This window comes from Mus pahari, chromosome 1 (genome assembly GCF_900095145.1).
Source record: "Mus pahari chromosome 1, PAHARI_EIJ_v1.1, whole genome shotgun sequence".
In the NCBI taxonomy this organism is placed as follows: Eukaryota; Metazoa; Chordata; class Mammalia; order Rodentia; family Muridae; genus Mus; species Mus pahari.
The window spans coordinates 141017575-141038232 of record NC_034590.1 but is presented as its reverse complement, the minus strand read 5'-3'; the positions used below and the strand labels follow the sequence as shown (position 1 = coordinate 141038232).

The 20658-nt window shown below is 43.4% G+C and overlaps 1 protein-coding gene across 1 annotated transcript in view; it reads right to left on the bottom strand.

Moving 5' to 3' along the window:
- Positions 1 to 1107: 1107 nt before the first annotated feature.
- Positions 1108 to 20658, bottom strand: part of Pdcd1lg2 (programmed cell death 1 ligand 2) — a 34214-nt gene continuing 14663 nt past the window's right edge. Inside the window, exons 3-5 of the mRNA XM_029536387.1 lie at positions 14171 to 14437; positions 5642 to 5777; positions 1108 to 1165 (exon numbers count right to left, since the gene is read on the bottom strand). Coding sequence (XP_029392247.1) covers positions 1108 to 1165; positions 5642 to 5777; positions 14171 to 14437 — 461 coding nt within the window. The remainder of the gene's footprint in view (positions 1166 to 5641; positions 5778 to 14170; positions 14438 to 20658) is intronic.

Genomic DNA, 20658 nt, shown 5'->3' with positions numbered 1-20658 from the left:
AGAATTTAAGGTTCAAATAATGTGAGACATAAAGGGTTCCTGTAATGTAAACTTAAAGACAGCCTGGGCTGCCTTGAAACCAGAATCAATTAATCACAGAGACAAGAGAGAGAGAAGCAGGAAAAGGAAGCTTAAAAGTGCCTGAAGTCGTAAATTATTCGGATGCATGGTCACTCTGATAAGTCCCAGGTCTCTGGCTCCCCAGCCCTCTATTCTGCTGACTTGCTATGATTGAATAAACCAATCGCATGTAATCGCGCCAACTCTCCCCACCCTCAGACCCTTACCCTATAAAGACCCCAAGCTTTTGGGCCTGGGGGTCGACTTCCTCTGTCTCCTGCGTGAGATACGAGTCGATCCGGGGCCCCGCCAATAAAGTACCTCATGTGTTTTGCAGCAAGGCTTGTATTTCGCGTTTCTAGGGTACCCTGACTCCTGAGACCTGGGGACCCGAGGGAGTTCCTCTCTAGGAGGTCCTACACAAGAGCAGCCCAGACAAAACATGGCAAACTATTTAATGGGATTATTGACTAGGAAACAGAAATAATAGCATGGAGAATAAATATCTGCCCAGCTCTTGTGATGATTAAGGCTTATTGTAAATATAAAGGTTATGAGTGTCTTTTATCTGGGAACTAAATGGTCAAAGGTGGAGTAGAAAACCTGGACTGGTATTAAATATTTTCTACAACATCATGATCCAGATGTAGGACATTTTCTTAATTAGTGATCCATGGGGAAGAGCCAAGTCCACCATAGGTGGTGCCACCCCTGGGCTGATGGTCCTGGGATCCATAAGAAAGCAGGCTGAGCAAGCCATGTAGAGTAAGCTAATAAGCAGCACCCTCCATGGCTTCTCCATCAGCTCCTGCCTCCAAGTTCCTGCCCTGCTTGAGTTCCTATCTTCGTTTGGTGTAGAATAGCAATGTGGAAGTATAAACCAAATAAACCCTTTCCAACTTTGGTGTTTTGTTGCAGCAAGCGAAAACCTAACTAAGACAGTCTGTAAACCTAAAGAGGTAGGGGTATGATATTGATGTCTTATTTGTGGCTGAGCTTGCCATAGACAATTACTCTCTGAACTTTGAGCCATTATGAGTTTCTTTGCTAACCACAGTCCACTGCACAAAGAAACTTCATGATGGCATCTGGGAGCTGCACTAATCTATGAATATAGAGTTAGAAATTTAGAGAAAAGATTGATACTGTTGCCCCTTTAGCAATATCATTGTAGTAGTCTCACCACCGGGACCTCTGAGCTCACCAATTACGGATTCTTGGTCACAGATACAATACCAACCACCACCTTAGATTCAATCAGAATATGATTGTTCAGACCTGTGACATTATTGCTACTACTGTACCCATGGGTATATATTGCCATGTCGGGCATTGCTGTAGCTCACAGAACTCTCAGCTGGGTAAGGTATTGACGGCTCACCCCACACCTAGCAGCTTGTGTTGTTCCTGAGGTACTATGAAAGGTGGCCAGCTGGTAGGAAGCTTCCTGGGTGGTGCCAACTTAATATTTCTGTGTCCTGTATCTACCAGAATAAGGACTTACCATCATGTTCTGGGGGGCAACCAAGAGCAATGGCAATAGCTTGTACTGTTTTGGGAATCTCCAGAATATCCATGACAAACAATGGGAGGGGCGTCAACCCACACCTTTACTTGGCTTTCTGTTTTTGTTATGGGTTCTGGGAGAAACATTATCATTATCCCCTATGTAAAGTAACTCTAATTAAACTTTTAAATATGAATATATAGATTCTATGAATACATAGGTTAGGTGAAGAATATATATACTTGTAAAATAGGTTCCCACATGGCTTTTTTGAACAGCCTTTTTGACTGACACTTTATACCTGCCTGTCCTGGAATAGAACAAAAGGCTTAATTGCTCAACTTACACTAAGGTGGAAAAGACTGACGTCAGAGTTGCTACGAGAACAAAAGCATACATTTGCATGATGAGTTGCTGTTACAGTCAGGTTGTTCCCTTTTCATTTCTTCCTTAACCTCTAGTAGCACTTGCTACTTCCTGTCAGATTCTCTTCCAGGACCTGGCACTCAGCTGTCCTGCGCTGCTCCTGCCTATCTGGCTTTTACCAACTCCATCATGACCATCCTGACATTAGCTTGGGCTTCCAGAGTCAAGGATCAGTCCAGTGCCATAGCCAGTGTGGTCTCCTTCAAGAAGATTTGCATTTCAAAGGAGCCCCGTTCTCAACTCAGAGGGACTTTTCTGGAATGTCTGTTTTCAGTGGCAGCCCCCCCACTCCCAGAGGTCAGGGTTACTATTCTCCACCAGCCTTAGGCAGCCAGAACATAATGTCTTTGGCTTTTGGTTTAGAGTCTTATAAAGTCCAGACTCAGTCTTCTAAGGCAGCAATAACCTGATGCCGGTCCCTGGGCTGGATGATGTTGGCTGAAGAACTGCTAGTTACCAGCTCATGATCCAATGAGGATTAATATTCCAGTCTAAAACATTACAGACTTTTATAAAAATTTTTTGTTATTTTGGCCTTTTTTTTTTTTTTTTTTTTTGCTATTGAAATGTGCTATATTGTTGTGAAAGGGAAAATTATATAGATTCAAGGCTTGGAAATGTAAAATTAAAAGAGTAAGTTTCAAAAAAGTAAGACTCAGGGCTGAATACTGTAAAATACAAGCCCAGCCATAAAGATAAGGAAAAGAATGCAGGAACTGAGCTATCAGGGCTGACTTTAGCCATTTGGCAGGAAGGTGCCTCCCCAAGAGCTATCAGGGCTGACTGACTCCACAGCCATCTTGCAGGAAGACGTCTCCCCTAGTTTACTGCCCCCCCATAAGAGTCATACATCAACCAGGTGTCCTGCTGCCCCCGATAAACCTCAGGCCCTTAAAATTTCTAAATGTTTTGGTCTGCACGTACTCTTCTGCTAATTTGCTATGTTTAAATGAACCAATCGCATTTAACCCGGCCAATTCTTCCCCACCCCTCGACCCTCACCCTTTTAAAAAACCCCAGCTTTGGGATTTCAGGGTCGACTTCCTCTGTCTCCTGCGTGAGATACGAGTTGAACCGGAGCTTCGCCAATAAAAGTGCCTCGTGTGGTTACAGCAAGAAGGCCTGTCTGACGAGTTCCTGGGGCACCCTAACTCCCGTGACCTGAGGACCCGAGGGATTTCCTCAAGAGGGGGGTCCTACAGTTGTAACTAATAAAAAATGTGGGAGAAGATTGGGAAGAACTCAATAAAGCAGCTGCTGTACATGGATGAGAAGCCGAGTTGATCCCTGGCATCTGTGTAAAGAGCTGGGTGCAGTAGAACATGCATGGGAGATGGATGTATCCCTGGGGCTCAGTGGACAGCCTCAGATCATAATGGAAGACTTTGGAGAAAACACAGCACAGTGACTGTGCTGTGTGTCCAGAGCCATGCTTTAATGAGGTCATGTGATAACATGGGTGAGAACTGCCATAAACACCTTGGATTTGTTATACATGTATGTTTGAATTGATTATTGGTCATTGTATGTGCCAAGTTTTTTTTTTTAAATCCCCATTCATTTAAGCCACCTGTAGTTTAATAAGCTCTACAGATCTAGACTCTGTACAGGTGACTTCTGTGGGACTCTGATTTGGCTTCAGGATTGGCCCAGCATGTGAATGAGAACTCATTTAATTCTTTGGGTGACAACTTCCTCTTCCCTTGTATGGAAAATGCTATTCAGACTGCTAGTTTTAATTAAGCTGTTTTGTCATAAAAAGAGTTACATATTTTAGAGTTCAACTGTCTATGTTGTGTGACTTTGGGAGATCACATGGATTTTCTGAACCTCAGTTCTTTCATGGGCAAAATAAAGGCACTGTTCTCTGCCTTGGGCAAAGCTCATAATTTAGAGAGGAGTTGAGGGGGAGATTTATCACAGTGTTATGCAATAGGATTTCCTGCAGTAATGTTGACTGTCTGCAGTATCCAATATTGTAGCTTCTAGCTACAGTATGTGACTGCTTTAAATATGGCTACTAAGCCCTAAACTCAAATGGTCAAAGCAGGTCTGTCATGCTCACCTACAGATAGTAGACTCAATGCCTCCAAGGTTAATGAGCATTGCAGAAACCCATAACAGACCAAAATCCAAGAGTAAACACTGCCTTAGATGGGATATCCATTTCACTCCCTCCAACACTCAGGGAACATCATGGAAGAGGGGGCGGAAGGAATATGATAGCAGAGGAGGAGGATCAACAAAACATCGGACACAGCCAGTGCACTCTGGAACCCAGCATAGCTTGTATATTTGCTCAAATATGCACAAGATTGGTACTGCCAACATTTCATTACAGATGAGGGGAATTCACAATGCCCCCTTCTGAGGCACCATTGGGAGGTAATGGTTGCTGTGGAAAGGGGTGTCATTTTCTTCAGTGGTGTAACTACTGGTCAGTTGACCTTTAATTAGTAACCTATACTCAGGCTCCCATAAACAATTTCAACTAAGCTCAGGGAGCTCTGCCCACACAAAGAAGATGTGAAAGTAGAGAGGAGACTTGTTGGAAAGAAAATGTCAGTAGGAAAGGAAGGGGGGTAAGAGTGGAGAAAGGGGGATGGAATGTTTAAAGTTCATGATACGCTCATATGTATGCATGTATGAAATTGTCAGGGATGAAAAAAGTAGAAAAAAACTCACAATTTTATTGGGTATTATCTTATATATACCACATAGCATTTTAGATATTGAACACATATCTATTGATGAGAGAAACATAGTTCCCATATACTTAAGCCTAGCTGATAAAGCAGAACTAGAATTTGCCTCACATGCTACTTGCCATTGGTCTACAGTGTAAGACACATATGGCTGAAGAGGCAGGTGGGACTTCCTGTCAGCCACAGATGTGTACATTCAACCCCTTACCCACAAGGCCCTGAGCATTGGCTCAGATAGGGCCCTCTGGTGGACTAACTTAGCTCTCTGGGAGGCTAGAAGACTGCTTTAGATCCCCTGGAGCTGGAGTTACAGGTGATCGAGGACTTCCTGATATGGATGCTGGGAAATGAACTCAAGTCCTCTGTAAGATGACTCTCTTAACTCAGGAGCCATTTCTCCAACCTAATCATCATGGCTTTTCACACACATAGACGCTTCCATCATTGTCTCTCCTTTCCGCTGTGCGGGTACCTTGTCCTTGTATTTATTAATTTTTTTAAGTCTAGAATCTATATATCAAAAGAAATATAATCTCTGTCCGCACCATCTGAGTTGGACTTAAAATGATGACCTCTAGTTTCATTTCTTCCCCTAAAAATGACAGTACTTCATTTTTCTTTAAGGCTAAATGGTGCTCTGTTATGAACACATATCACATTTTTTAAACTGTTTATCATTGATGGGAGCCTGGCTGATTCCGTAACATGGCTACCGTAAAGGTTGGAGGGCAAACCAAACGCCTTGAGCCCTGGAACAAACTTCCCCTTAAAAAAAACAAAAACCCAAATAAAACAACCCAAAACTTCAGCAATGGGTTCAGCTCACTGAAGACTGGACCATGTTCTTCTTGGAGTAGAAAGTCCCGAGGGTGGTCTCAAAACCCTTCTCGGCTTCTCTGAAGACCGGCAGGCCACAGGCTCACAGGGCTTGTAAGTCACTCACCTTTTTCTGTCATACAGCTTCCCCCAGATCCTCTTTCTCTGCACTATCACTATTGTTAGGAAGATCAAAGTGACGGCGCAGGCTGGGATGAAAGCATGAAGTGGCCAAGATCTGGGGACTTTGGGTTCCATCCCACCTGGGTGAACGAGAGAACCAGAATTTCATTACAAGGTGGCTCTGAGAGACGGAGGTGGCTTTCTGAGTGGTTTCTACCACATGGAAATGAGGTTAAGCCTTCTTTCCACATCTCTCCCTTGCAGAGGCTCTTTTCCTTTCACCTCAGCCCAGTGAAACAGCCTCTCCTTTGATCTTCACATTCACCCATGAAAGAAGAAAGGCTGAGAAATGTCCCCGAAGTGAGACAGCAGGTGATTCAGCTATGATACGGTCCTTTTGTCACTTTGTTGTTCCACCCACCCACCTATTCGTCATCTTTCTTTTTTCCTCCCTCCCACCCGTCTCTGTCACAATCTCTACCTCCATCTCCCTTTTCTTCACCACCTAGATTTTCTCATTCAAGTAGAGAAGTCCCTCAGCTCAAAAATGTATTTTCTCCCTCACTGAAAAGAACGCAAGAGCCTAGACTCTGCACTGTTATTCAATTTTAAACACCAGCAAGGTCCTTTGGAAAGAGCAGAACATCCCCAACAGGGCAGACATGTGAAATCCAGCCATTCAGATACAAGGTATCCCTTATCTTGTCTGAACTAACCAAGGTGCTGCCACTGACACATCCATTTAGTGAAGAGATGATGCGAAGAGTAATTTAGAGGCTGGGGAACAGCTTTGCAGAGCACTGGTACCTTCAGGCTGGCCAGATGGAGAGAAGAGAGGGCTACAGAGATGATGAAAACATGGCAAAGAATAGGCACACGAGTTACCCTATGCCTATTTCTGAGACTGGAACTTTGCCTCATGAGTAATAGATATATATGGACTAAACCTAAGTGCTATATCAGAAAAACCATACAAACCTACTCAGGAAGCAGGGCTTGATCTGCTGGCTGACCTGCTCTTGACCTTCCCTCTACAGTGTATGGAACCATGGGGCAATCTGACTAAGAAAAGTTAGATACCATATAATCCTGAGTCACTTTGGAGCCAAGGAAGCCTCAGGGATGCTAATCTGTCTATGGTCATTGTTTCCAAGGAAGTAACACAGCCAGGGTTTTAGATCTAGATCTTCCTGATCCAAAACTCAAGCCCCATAGCTATCATCTTTAGCCAAGAGCATGTGAATGCTAGAACCAAAAAGATGAGGGCCTGTTTGGTAGATGTAGGGAGAGGTGTTGAATTGGTTCTTGATTGTATCAATAAAGAAGGTGGAAGCTAACTGCTGGGTGAAGGGTAAAGGTGGAACTTCCAGGTGGAGGAGGAGGAGGAGGAGGAACAAGGAAAGAGAAAGGAGTTTGTGGCCGTGCTTGGGAATGAGGAGATTCTGCTCCCAGCAATTATGCTGACAAGTTCTAAGTTATTAAAGCTGTCTAAGTGCTTTTCCGCCTCAGAGCAAAGGCAGGCAGAGACAGAGGGAGGCAGGGGCAGTAGCTGGTGGCTAGCTGGGAGGGGCTGGGAGGGTAATTGTAGCCCCTGGGAAAGGCACCAGTTGGCCATTGGCAGAGCTAAGCTGGGATGGATGGGCTTTTCCGGGAGTGGGGACGGCACAGCCGATCTGGCAAGGAGATAGCATATTGTTTTAAATTACATGCAACAGATAGAGGTATGTTGCAAAACCCTAACTGATCACACTGCTTCTTTTCTACTAAATGCATGTTGCAGGTAGTGCTGTGAGCCTAGACCCTGCCTCAGCATCTTTGGGAATCCTTGTTCTGTCCCGGTATGCTCATAGATCCATCCATGTACGGATTTTCTGCTTACCCTTGAAGACTTTCGGCTTCTTAGACTGTATTTGGAGGACAGAGCTGATTCCTAAGCCACCACTCAGTCTGGTATGAAGCCCAGCACCACTGCAGGAGAGGCTTAAGGCGAAGTTCCTAGGCTGAATTGACTATCTAGTCTAGGTTGCTGATCAGTAGTTACTTTGTAGCAATCTGCTGGCTATTAAGGTTACCTACTCCCTCCGGTAGTTACCATGTAGCAACCTGCTGGGTATAGTAATCTTACCTGCTCCTTCCTTCCCAGTGCCAGGTTAATAGCTAGATATAGGGCTTTCTGGGGCTGCTTTTCTAGACCTCTGAGCCAGCACGTAGACAGAGCCTGTAGTATAAACTAAATTTAGGCCAAGAGTGGATTGTCCAGATCGTGATTTAGAACATCCAAGTTCTCTTCTACCACTCTTTCCTCTCTGAAAGCAGGGATAGAGATTCGGCAATGACCCTGATTTGACAATTTAACAGGGACAATATCCTGGAGAATGACAGAGTAACAAGACGGAAATAACCTGGGTCACCGAATGACTTATGGAAGGTAGTCATTTAGCCGCTTGAAGTGCTTTCTTTAAGTATTATGTAAAGAGAAATACAGTTGCGTTGAGTCATTGCATGTTTGAGAATCTTCATTATGACAGCATGGATGGCCTACATATCCTTTTCTATTATTTTAAGATAACTGTGTTTTCTTTAACAATGACAAGATATGTGATGGGAAAAATATCTCTCCTATTCTTACCATAGCCCTATGCACTCAGAAAGAAGCCAGGAATCTTGCTGGAGGTGACAAAGTGGCCTTCCCTCCCTTTAGTATCATATTTCATTTATCTACACAGTAACTTTTTAAGCATGTGTACCATCATTTACTGTAACTGTATACCTGAGAGACTGAGTCCCCAGAAGGCTCTGTAGGATGATCAAGTTCTAAAGTCAAGAGGCGGCAGAGATAGCATTTGAAGTCTGAAGTATGGTTTCAGAGTCCACGTCCTTTTCTTGCGCCTCAACTTAGAGGTCCCAAGAGGGCTTCACTTTTCTGTAAGCTCTACTCTATTTTACAGTTAATCCCATGATCTAGCCCAGTTACATATGCCAGTGGAAATATAGCCACTGGCTGAGGACAGCCCTGTTTCTGAAGGAAAATGACCTGATGACTCCCTATCTGCTGACCAAAATTTAGTACACACAGCCTTCTGTTCTAGAGTGTCAGGAATCCTCCACCATCTGTTCTAGAGTTTCGGGCATCCTCTGCCTTCCTTCTGTTCTAGAGTGGCAGGCATCCTCGCACCTCTGGACTCTCAGTTCTGCATTTGTTTTATTCACTGATTTCTGAGGTGGTTCACAGCAGTCAGCAGCCAGCAGCCAGCAGCCAGCAGCAGGTGAGTAGCTCAGTTGATAAGAATGAGTAGAATCAACTAGAAAATGCTTTTAAGAAGTAGAAGCAAGGACCACCTGGGAGGATGTGACTGTGTTTATCCTGCTGCTATTGTTTTGAGGTCATACATCAGGGTGTCACATCTGGTCTGACTATACAGACTAGGAGCAGAGATGAGGGAGCTGAGGTTCTTTATGACTGATTATGTTTCTAACCCATCATGATAGCACTTGCCATGGCCCAAACGCTGGGCATTCACTATGATCTGGATGCAAAGAAGACTCAAGTGAACAATGAAAACACACCGGAGGCTATTTATCTTGGCCGCCAGCTGAAGGGAGTCAAGAGAGACCGTGTGAGTAGGAGTGCAGCCATCTGTCAGATCCCAATTCCAAAGACTAACAGACAGGTTTGAGAGTCTGAGGTCTGAGAGACAGGTCTAGCAGGACATTGCTGCTCCTGGATACCAGTGTTTGTGGAAACAGCAAGGCCTCTATACACCAGCACAGAGCAGGCGTTGATCCTCTGATCTGGACTCAGAGTAAATAAAAAGGCATTTGAGGCTTTAAAAACAGCTCTGACTTCCACTCAAGCCCTAGACTTTTCAGATGTCTCGAAACTTTCTCATGTGTTTGTTGATGAAACAGAAGACAGAAGGGAGTTTTAAAACCAGACTTTGGGGCCACGGAAATGACCTGTGACATGCCTGTCTAAACAACTGGACCCTGTAGCCACAGGATGGCCACCCATCTAAGAGATGTAGCAGCTACGGCTAGTCTAATTAATAATGATAATAATGATGTTAACTCTGGGTCAAGATGTTATGCTCACAGCACCCCATGGCACAGTTGAGGCCCTCCTTTAAGGAGCACCAGAACACTATCTGTCTAATGCCTGTGTGACCCAATTCCAGGCCCGACTCCTAGTCCACCCTCGAGTCCAGTTTTAAAATCCCACCACTGTCAATCCTGCTGCCCTCTTGCCTGCTGACAACCCCCAAGTGTTCATCCGGGCTGTCAGGAGATGAAAGATGACAACAGGTACGTGGGAGCTGACATGGTTACTTTAACTGAAAGGATTTGGGTCCAAATCAGGTGCCTCAGTCCAGAGAACAGAATAGATCTGACCTGGGCTCTCAGATGGGGAAAGTCCACTACCATATACACTAACAGTTGCTATACTTTTATTCGAAGACGTGTCCATGACATGATCTGTAGAGAAAGAGGGTTTCTTGATGTTGGGGAAAAGGACACTAGAAAATCTTGGTTCTCCTAGGGGCTATTTGGCTTCCTCCATGAACTGCTGTCCTCCTGTCCGCCTGCTGACCTGGCTACCAGACAAATGGCCATAAGACCAATGGGTCTATGGGTATTCTGATAATGTACCCTGACCTGGTACTGGCTGAGAATCCATGGGAGAAATGGACAGCTCAAACCCACAGGTTGATGGAGGACCCCAGAAGGAAAAACTGTTCTCTCAGAAACAACTGGCAGGATTCTGGCAACTGACCTTTACCAGGCTCATTTGGGGTCCACAAAGCTTCTGAGCTGCTCAGACCAAGGTGTGACATACCTAGACTCGACAGCCTAGTGTGGAGGCCTCAGTCAGATGCCAGGTTTGTGCTCGAGGAAATGCAAAACAGAGAGCCCTTTCCCAGGAAGGGGTCCAAATAAGAGGCCAACACATCACAAAACAGTAAAACTGACTTCACCAAGATTTAGCCTGCCGGAGGAGGATCAAAACAACAACAACAACAACAACAACAACAACAACCCAGGACTTACTAGTTTTTTTCAGGGTGGATACTGTTCAGATTGTAGCTTTAAAAGCTCCCCCAGGTCCTTTTGGCCTCCGTGTCCCCTGATTTGGGGTCTGACAATAACCGAGCTTATAGCCAAAAACCTATTAAGTAATAGCTAAAGCTTTAGGCATTGATTGAAAACTCCACTGTGCATACAGACCTCAGAGTTGTGGTCAGGTCAAAAGAATAACCAGGACATAAAAAGAAACCCTAACAAAACTCTCACTAGAGTCCAGTGAGAGGGGTGGATAGGCCTCCTTCCTGTGCTTTGCTTGGACCTGTTTCACTCCATATGGGGAGGGACTTATTCCCGGTGAGACTGTATTTGGAAGACCTCCCCCACTGTTTCTCAGGCTCAGAGACCAGCAGTTGACAGAACTCTCTGACTATTCCTCTCTCCAGTCACTATAGACCCCCAGTCTTGGACTATCTGAGAGATCCAGACAACCTCCAAGTCTACCACCAGTTTCCACTTGTTCGAGTCAAGTAGCTACCCTAAAGGGCACTGAGAACAACTTGGACAGGACCCTACACAGTGATTCTTTCTACTCTTCTGGCTGTGAAGGTTACTGGCATTTCACCACGGATTCAGTACATCCAGATCGAGAAAGCAGAAGCCTGTCTTCTGGACTTTGATCCATTAAAATCAAGGTTTCATCGGGCCCCAGGAAACAAAGAAGTTTCCATTGTAAAAATTAGGGGTTGTGAAACTGAGGCTTCCTAAAATTCTTCTTTAAAAAACGTTCTGGCCTTTGGGAAACAGGAAAAACCTGGGGAGTCGGACTTTATGCCACAGGAAGGGCCCCTGGGGACATAGTTAGTTATTCTCAGCCAGAAGTTGGCCAGGATTGCTGGTTATGTTTAGACAGCCCAACCCCATACTACATAGGGATAGGACTGACAAAATTCATTGTGACTAGGAATAACACAAATTAATATTAGAGGACTTAGGAATAACACAAATTAATATTAGAGGACTTACAAGGACCCGAAACTTGCCTAATATCCAAAACCTTTAACATAATAGTTTCCCTTATTCTGATGATTGATAGTCTGCCTTATGGACTAATTCATCTGTATAACAGCAATATCACTAAACCCCTGACTATTTGGTGGACCTGTACTCATGGTTTGGCTAAACATGTCTTTCTTGGTGGTTTCAAAACTAATTAGATAGGTTGATCAGGACCCAGAGGTATTAAAAGTTTCCATTTCTGAATTAAAACAGTAGTTAGATTCCCCTGCAGAAAGTATCCTATAAAATTGGAGAGGTTTAGACTTTTCATGAGATGAAGAAAACTATGTCTAGCCTTGGGAAGAGCCTGTTGTTTCTATGCTAATTGATCAGGAGTAATTAGAGAAAGTCTTGCTATGGTTGAAGAAAACATAAAAGAAAGAAAGAAAGAAAGAAAGAAAGAAAGAAAGAAAGAAAGAAAGAAAGAAAAAGAGACAAAGTCCTAAGTCAGATAATTGATGCCAGTCTCTGTACTCGTAGTCCCCGCCTTGGCTAACTATCTGCTCTTAGGGCTCACTGCACATGTCATTGTTCTGATTGGATCAACCATGGGCCCTTGTATATTGAACTAAAATAGGATGAGCCGATAGTTTAACTCATTCACTAGTGCCAGTGGGGAATGTAATAGAGCTCCAGATGTTACTATGTTCCCAGACCTTAGCACAACTGACTCCACGATGGACGTGCCATTCTGGTCATAAAACTCAGCACATAGACAGCCCCATCTGCCAAATAAAAACAAAGACCTGATCCATCCAAGTTCATAGATCTCGGAAAGTCTCTAAATGTACTAACCTTGCTTTTTTTTCTGGCTTCTGTAGTTCTGCTTCTGGTAACTGTCCTTGTTAACTGAAGAAGGTCAACCCAGAATAAAAATCTTTGTGCTTAAAAACTCATTGTGAGCTGGGTGTGGTGGCACATGCCTTTAGTCCCAGCACTTGGGAGGCAGAGGCAGGCAGATTTCTGAGTTCAAGGCCAGCATGGTCTACAAAGTGAGTTCCAGGATAGCCAGGGCTATACAGAGAAACCTGTCTCAAAAAACCAAAAAAAAAAAAAAAACCCAAACAAACAAACAAAAAAACCCACCTCATCGTGAGAAAGACTTGGGGCTATACTGTGATTTCAGATACCCAGTATAGTGGACAGCTGGCTAATAAAGACTTCCTATTGGCTTAAACCCATGCTGATCAATCTTCTTTTGTGGATTCTCTACATTTGGATCAAGTTCAGGGAACACATGGTGAGGAAGGCACACACACACACACACACACACACACACACACACCAGCCAAGGGGAGGCACCGGTAGGACACTGGGGGACCCGTGGTATGGTTGTGGTATGTCACATACTTCCCTCCTCGAAGCTGCTCAAGAGTGGCACTCTGAGAGGTGCTGCCTTACAACTGTCTTCTCCTGGTAGCCTCTCCAAAACTGGCAACTCTTCCTCAACAGAAGAGATCTTTGTCCCATTCTATCTTTGTAGTTCTTCTATATTCTATCTAAACTTCATGAAGAGTGTGTTAGAACACCTTTCTGAATGGGCCATATGAGCACACCATCTGTTTCTTGTAGAGGAATTTTAATCCAGCAACATGGCTGCTTTGGCAAGGGATCACATCCAAAAACCTTCTTGCTATGTAATCTGGCTGGAATTACACACCTTTAATCTCTATAGCTGGAATATAGACACACCCTTAGCACACACCTTTAATTCCAAACCATGAAGATTTGGTTAGTTTGTAGAAGGAAGCAGCCATGTATGAAAATAAGGGGCAAGTGACAAATCTGAGAAAGACTTAACAGAATGAGTCAGAGATAGGATATGCCCGACTCTCATGAGAACAGGCAGGGAAGAGAGAACAGTGGAGAGAGAGAGAGAGAAAGAGAGAGAGAGAGAGAGAGAGAGAGAGAGAGAGAGAGAGAGAGAGAGAGAGAGGAAAGAGAGAGGCAAAGAGACAGACATGACAGCAACAGAGAGACAGAGAGAGACACAGAGAACAGGCAGGGAAGAGAGGTGGCTTAAGAGAGAACAGTGGGGGGGGGAGAGAGAGGGGGGAAGAGAGAGGCAAAGAGACATGACAGCAACAGAGAGACACAGAGAGAGCAGAGAGAGGAGGCAGTTTTACAGAGATAGGTTTCAGGTGAAGACAGAACAAGCCAGAGAATGAGAAGGAACCAGAAGATTAAACATATTGCCAGTTAGTTTAAGGCCAAGTGAGCAATTCAGTTAGAAGCCAAGAGAACTCAGATTGAACCAGTCAGCTTGGAGAGGAATTTTGATCCAGAAGAGCTGAATTGAACCAGTCAGCCAGAGTTCAAAAAGAACTATAAAGGGTGAGCTTATTCAGTAGTAAGCTTGTGAATGACAACTATCTCTTGTGAATAAAAGTTACGTTTAGGGTTTTCCCCGCCCGAATTCTAATTGATAGAACTAGGAAATGGGGGCCACACTTACTTGGGTCAATGATGGCTGAAGTCAGCTCCTTCATGTGAGCATTCCAGAACATGCAGCTGAAGTTTCTGTTAGGCTGTGGCTTTAGGCGCAGAACACTGGTGACCTGGTAGAGGCCTTCAGGGGTCCTGATGTGGCTGGTGTTGGCAGGAACACTGACATTTTGCCAGGACACTTCTGCTAGGGGATAACCTCTAGCCTGGCAGGTGAGCTGCACCTCCTCTGTCCCTGGAACCTCCAGGATCCTAGTGTCTATCCTCATGTAAGAAGCTGGACAACAGAAGAAAAAGAACTGTTGTTTTGAATTGCTGTACAATTCTACTCAATGGAAGAAGAAACACAATGATCACTATTGATCTTAGGTGATACATTTTTCTAAACTCAAAAATATTTTCTATGTCTTAGGTTCATTAGTTTGTATAGATTGAATAGTTTTTATTCATACAGTACAACAAAGATGTTTTGTTGATATACATAATTTTTGTTGGGGTTGACTGAAGACAGGTTGAGAGTGGTATCCAAAGTCAGAAGAAAAATGATGGATAGACCCAATGTTTGAAAATAGGAAGGCTGCAAACTTACATCCTAGCACTGTGCTAGGATGCCGTATTCTGTGGCCTTTTGTATTCTAAACAGTCTCATAATTGGAGGGTGGTGAAAGCTTAGAGAATGGATAGGGCTAGATTACCCCAATAGACCACTTTTCAGACAGCATCAGTAGAAAGTTTACTCAAAGTTCTTCCTTTCTTTCCATTACCTTTGCGATTAGGAGGAGGAAAATAAGGACCCATGTATGAGCTATAAACAAGATCTGGGTGTGTTTCTTACTTCTCAGCACAGACATGTTCTGTGCAGTACACACTAAATGAACTATTCATGTGTGATTTCCTACTTTCTAGAACATGGAAATCTAAAACTAAAAGGAGATATTTGGAGAGTCAGGAAGGCACAAAGACTGTCCAACAGTCTTAGGACTCACCTAAAAATTAACAAATATCGCTACACATGTATATAGCTGGAAGTGTTGACAATAAACTATGGGGTTTTGATGATGGAAGGGGGAGAGAGTCCTGCCTTTCATTAACTGGGAAATATTTCCTTAAATAAGTAGCACAGTCATTGAAGTAAAGGCAATCTTGAAGTAAAAAACACAGTTGTTAAGATGGTTAATCTTGTCAATTTGATTGAATGAGAAGCTCAGTTATCTAGTGGGTGGGAAGTCTGCCTTGATCATAGGCAGCACCATCGCACAGGCTGGGAACCCAAACAAACTAAAGAGAAAACAAGCCATGATGGGAGTTCTCTTTTGCTGTACCGCTCCCCCCCCCGACCATGATGGACTGGAACCTCTGAAACTGTGAGCTAAAATAAATTCTCCCTCCCCTGAGTTATTTATGTCAAGTGCCGTGTCACAGTGGTGAAAGGCAATCGTAACAGGTGTGATAAGACGGGTTCTTAAACTGCTGGAATATATAGGAACATAACACTCTTTGGGAAGGCCATTCCATATTAAAGTAATAGCAACTATATTTTTTAGATTTTGTTTTTGAGACAGGCTCTCTCAATGTAGCCTAGGCTAGCCTTGACCTCATTAGGTACTCCAGGATGAATTTAAATTTGCTGCCCTCTGGTGTCTGTATCCTAAGTGCTAGGATTATAGGCCTGCATCACCATACCCAGGTATAACATACCAGGTATAACAGCTATACAGAAAACCTTAAATACATAGGATTTACTGAATCTTAACTGTAAGCGTTGTGGCATGTTCTTTTTACCCAGTGTAGAACAGGGAGGAGGAAGAAATTCTCAGACCCTTTCCCATGTGATTTGCCTCTCTGCCTTTCTCTGTTCTGCTTCCATGTAATAACTTATCAATTTGACTAGTTATATTCAGAGACACAGAGAATCAGGGTTTCCCCAGAGATTAATTCCATCAACCAGGGATTAATTCCACGGCACTGTACATGTTAGGCAAGTCCTCTTCTGCTGTGCTATATCCTCAGGCATAAGAAAGATGTTCTTATCTTTTATGAATGGATTAGGGTCTATAATGGTAAACTTTAATTGTCAATTTGATACAATCTAGAATCATCTGGGGGAATCACCTTAATGAGGGGTTGTCCACATTGAGTTGGTGGGTGAGCATCTCTATGGGGTATTGTCTTAATTAAGTTGATATGGGAAGACCCAGCCCACTATGGGTTGTGCAGTTTCCTAGGCAGGTGGTCCTGAACTACCTAAAAGTAGAGAAACCAAGCTGAACACAAGCAAGCAGATGTGCCTGCCTTCATTTCTCACTGCTCCTGACTCTGGATGTGATCTGAGTTCCTGCCTTGATTTTCCCTCAGAAAGAACACAAGGTGGAACTGTAAGTCAAACAATCCCCTCAACAATAAGTTGTATTTCCTCAAGGTATTTTTATCCCAGCCACAGAAATAAAAATAGAACAGGGTCTGAATTGAAAAATCTGTGCTTCTAGATTAAGAGGAGAGAGCAGGGGAGATGAGGGTCTTTGTTCTTATTCATGCTCTCCCATGTAAGCCATCCAGAGATGCTCCAAACACAGAGAGGAGGGGAAAATCATGTGGCCAGGCCACTCTTCACCTGCCATATGACGTTCACTTCCTGTATGGCTTTGCATTCTTGTATGTTGCTCATGTTTGCAAAAACTTTGAGAAGAGGAGGGGTTACGTGGCCATAAAATCTGGCCCTAGCCTGGTAACCTGACCATTATCTTATTTAAAGTATACAAGGACTGTATGAGGTTGGTAAATTTTGGATTCGTAGCTTGTAAACAAGGAAACAGTAGAATCCTTGAGATGGTGGAGAGATGTGAACTTCTTCATTCTATCATAGCACTTTGTATTAAAAAATACCACAATGGGCCAAGAAACAACACAAATGGAAAGATTGTCTTCTCTTTATCAATCTAGCAATCTCCAGAATTCAAAGAGACTTGGACTCTGACACAGTGTACTGAATGATTTGGTCTAGTCTTCCCAGTCCCCCGGAACCAAGTTTTGGGCTGTCTCTGCCAATCAAACACTATCTGAAGTAAAAATTTCAAGTACTCACTTTACCTCTAGATTAGCCGCACATTTTCTCTTGGTTCAGCATCTTCTTAGAAATATTTCACTGTATCATATACTGTATCTTATGTATACTTTTGTGACTGTGGGGGGTAAATGTGGAAAACAAATTTTTGGAGTAGTTTGCTGTAGGGGAGATCCAGGCAAATTCTATGGGAGGGCTTCAAACAAGAAACTTATCTTGGTTGAGCAAAGAGAGGTGATTCAGAAGGAGGAGGACCAGGAGTCGGGTGCTTGACTGAGACTTTGCTTTCTGGGGTAGAAATGAAGGGACACATCAGAAAGGATAGACAGTTAGCTAAAGGAACCATCATGGTTTCAGGAAAAGATGGAAACCCCCACCCTACACAGTTACATTATCAGAAATGCCTTCATAGGCTATTTTTCATTGGAAAGTAGTTGGAGAAATATTATTCCCAACAATATATAATGAGGAAGTTGGACTGGGGTAATATTCTTGAGAAAAGATGAGAAAATTTTAGAGTTTCAGAGGTGGAAGTAGTTTTAAAAGTTCAAGATTTCTTTGAAAGAAGGTCTGATAGAATTCTACACTAAAGCCATCTGGCCCTGGGCTTTTTTTTTTTTTTTTTTGGTTGGGAGGTTTTTAATGACTTCTTCTATTTCCTTAGGAGATATGGGCCTGTTTAGCTAGTTCACCTGCTCTTGATTTAACTTTGGTATGTGGTATCTGTCTAGAAAATAATGCATTTCACCTAGATTTCCCAGTTTTGTTGAGTATAGGTTTTTGTAGTGGGATCTGATTTTTTTTAATTTCCTCAGTTTCTGTTTTTATGTCTCACTTTTCACTTCTGATTTTGTTAATTTGCATACTGTCTCTGGGACCTTTAGTTAGTTTGGCTAAGGGTTTATCCACCTTGTTGATTTCCTCAAAGAATCAGCTTTTGGTTTTGTTGATTCTTTGTATAATTCTTTTTGGTTGATTTCTGCCCTGAGTTTAACTATTTCCTGCCTTCTACTCCTCTTGGGTGTGTTTGCTTATTTTTGTTCTAGAGTTTTCAGGTGTGCTGTTAAGTTGCTAGTGTAGGATCTCTCCAATTTTTTTTTTTACCAGGCCACTTAGTGCTATGAATTTTCCTCTTAGCACTGCTTTCGTTGTTCCATAAGTTTGGGTGTGCTGTGTCCTCATTTTCATTGAATTCCAGGAGTCTTTAATTTCCTTCTTTATTTCTTCCCTGACCAAGTTATCATTGAACAGAGAGCTGTTCAGTTTCCATGGATGCCTCAATCCCACTTGGGAAAGAGAAGAAAGCAATCAGAGGTGGGGGTGGGATCTGGGTGGGAAAGGTGACAGGGAAGGGAAGAGAGGAACATGATCGGGTATTGGAGCATAGGACTAAAGCCCTGAAGGCCAGCAGAAAGAATGGAAACAGGCAACCTCTGGAGGTAGGAAGTGGAGGGACCCTCCAAAATGTACCAGAGACCTGGGAGGTAAGAGACTTTTAGGTCTCAAAGAGAGGGACCTTAGATGAAATGCCCTACAGTGGGGAGAGGAACATGTAGAGTCCAACTCCAGTAAAAAGACAGGGCATCAAGTGGAGGGATGGGGTTGCCATCCCACAGTCAAAAACTCTGACCCAGAATTGTTCCTGGGTCAATCTGAAAGAACTGCAGGAACAAAACTGGAGAAGAGACTGAGGAAAGGGAGGTCCAGTGACTGGCTCAAATTGAGATCCAGCTCAAGGGGATGCCCCAGGGCCTGACACTATTACTGATACTATGGTGAGCTTACAAATTGGGGCCTATCATGACTGCCCTCTGAAAGGCCCAACAAGCAGCTGAAAGAGTCAGATGCAGATATTTACACCCAAGAAGCTGTTGACCCATGTGGTTGAATTAGGGAAAAGCTGGAAGAAGCTGAGGAGGAGGGCAATGCCATAGGAATACCAGCAGTCTCAACTAACCTAGACCCCAGGGATCTCTCAGATACGGAGTCACCAACTAGGCAGGATACACCAGCTGATATGAGGCCCCCTACACATACACAGCAGAGGACTGTCTGGTCTGGCCTCAGTGAGAGAAGATGCACCTAACCCTTGAGAGACTTCCGGCCCCAGGGAGTGGGGAGGTCTGGTGGGATGGGGCATGAGGACATCCTTGTGAAGACAGAGGAGTGGGGTGGGGGAGGTGTGGGATGTGGAACAGTCAGAGGGTGGTCAGGGAGGGGGATAAAGTCTGGACTGTAAAAAAAGATTAAAGAATAAAAATGAATGAAAGAAAAACGTTCAAGATTTCCAACTCAGTGAGAAGTTCTTCTCTTGCAACTTGGCTAGATAACTACATTGGTGAGGGCTAGACACGAACCTAGAAGCACCAGGTATTCTGCAGCTGGTGCTCCAGACATATTAACTAAGTGAGGATGGCTAAGTGTGTCATTCAGGTTTTCTTCTGTATGTCTCGTCCTTTCTGCTATAGCAGAGATGAACCCAAAGCTCACATATGCACAAATTCATTTTCTTCTTCATCTCCTTCCTCCTCCTCCTCCTCTTCTTACTCTTCTTTCTCTTCTCCCTTTTCTTCCCCTTCTTCTTCCTCTTCGTCTTCGCCTTCTTCCTCTTCCTCTATTTCTCCCTCTCCCTCTTCCTCTTCTTCCTCTTCCTTCTCCTCCTCTTCTCCTTCCAATTGTTTTTGATCAAATAGAACTGAGATTTATTAGGAAAAAGTGAAAAATTCCAGGAAACCTCAACTCTAAAAAAACAAAATTAAAGGCAATTCTAGACAACTAAGGAATATTGAGAGTGGGACAAACAGTTTTCCCCAGGGAAGAGTACACCAAGTGGTTATTCAGTTCTGAGTGGTCAACCCTGGAAAAAATGTATATGACATTGTACAGACTGAGCAGGATGTATTCATGTATGTAATATATGTATGCATTTATGTGTGTTTATGTATGTACATATGTCTATAGCAACAATTAAAGAAAAAAGAACAATGACTTTGCAAAAATACAGATATGGGAGGGTTTGGGGTGCTCAAAAGAAAGATTAAAGCCGGGCGTGGTGGTGCATGCCTTTAATCCCAGCACTTGGTAGGCAGAGGCAGGCAGATTTCTGAGTTCGAGGCCAGCCTACAAAGTGAGTTCCAGGACAGCCAGGGCTATTCAGAGAAACCCTGTCTCAAAAAAACAAAAAAACAAAGAAAAGAAAAGAAAAGAAAGTATAATTTCAAAATGTAAAAATAATTTAAAAGAAAAAGTTAGAAAAAAAAAGAACTTCTGAGAGAGGCTGGGGCTTTGAGAAGGAATACCCATCTTTCCAATGTATGTTTAATATATTGAAGCTATACATTCAGATGTGTATACATTTAGAATTGTTATGTCTCCCTAGAGTGTGGGTTCTTATTAGTATGAAATGTGGCTTTTTAAAGATACTGCCATTTTTCTAT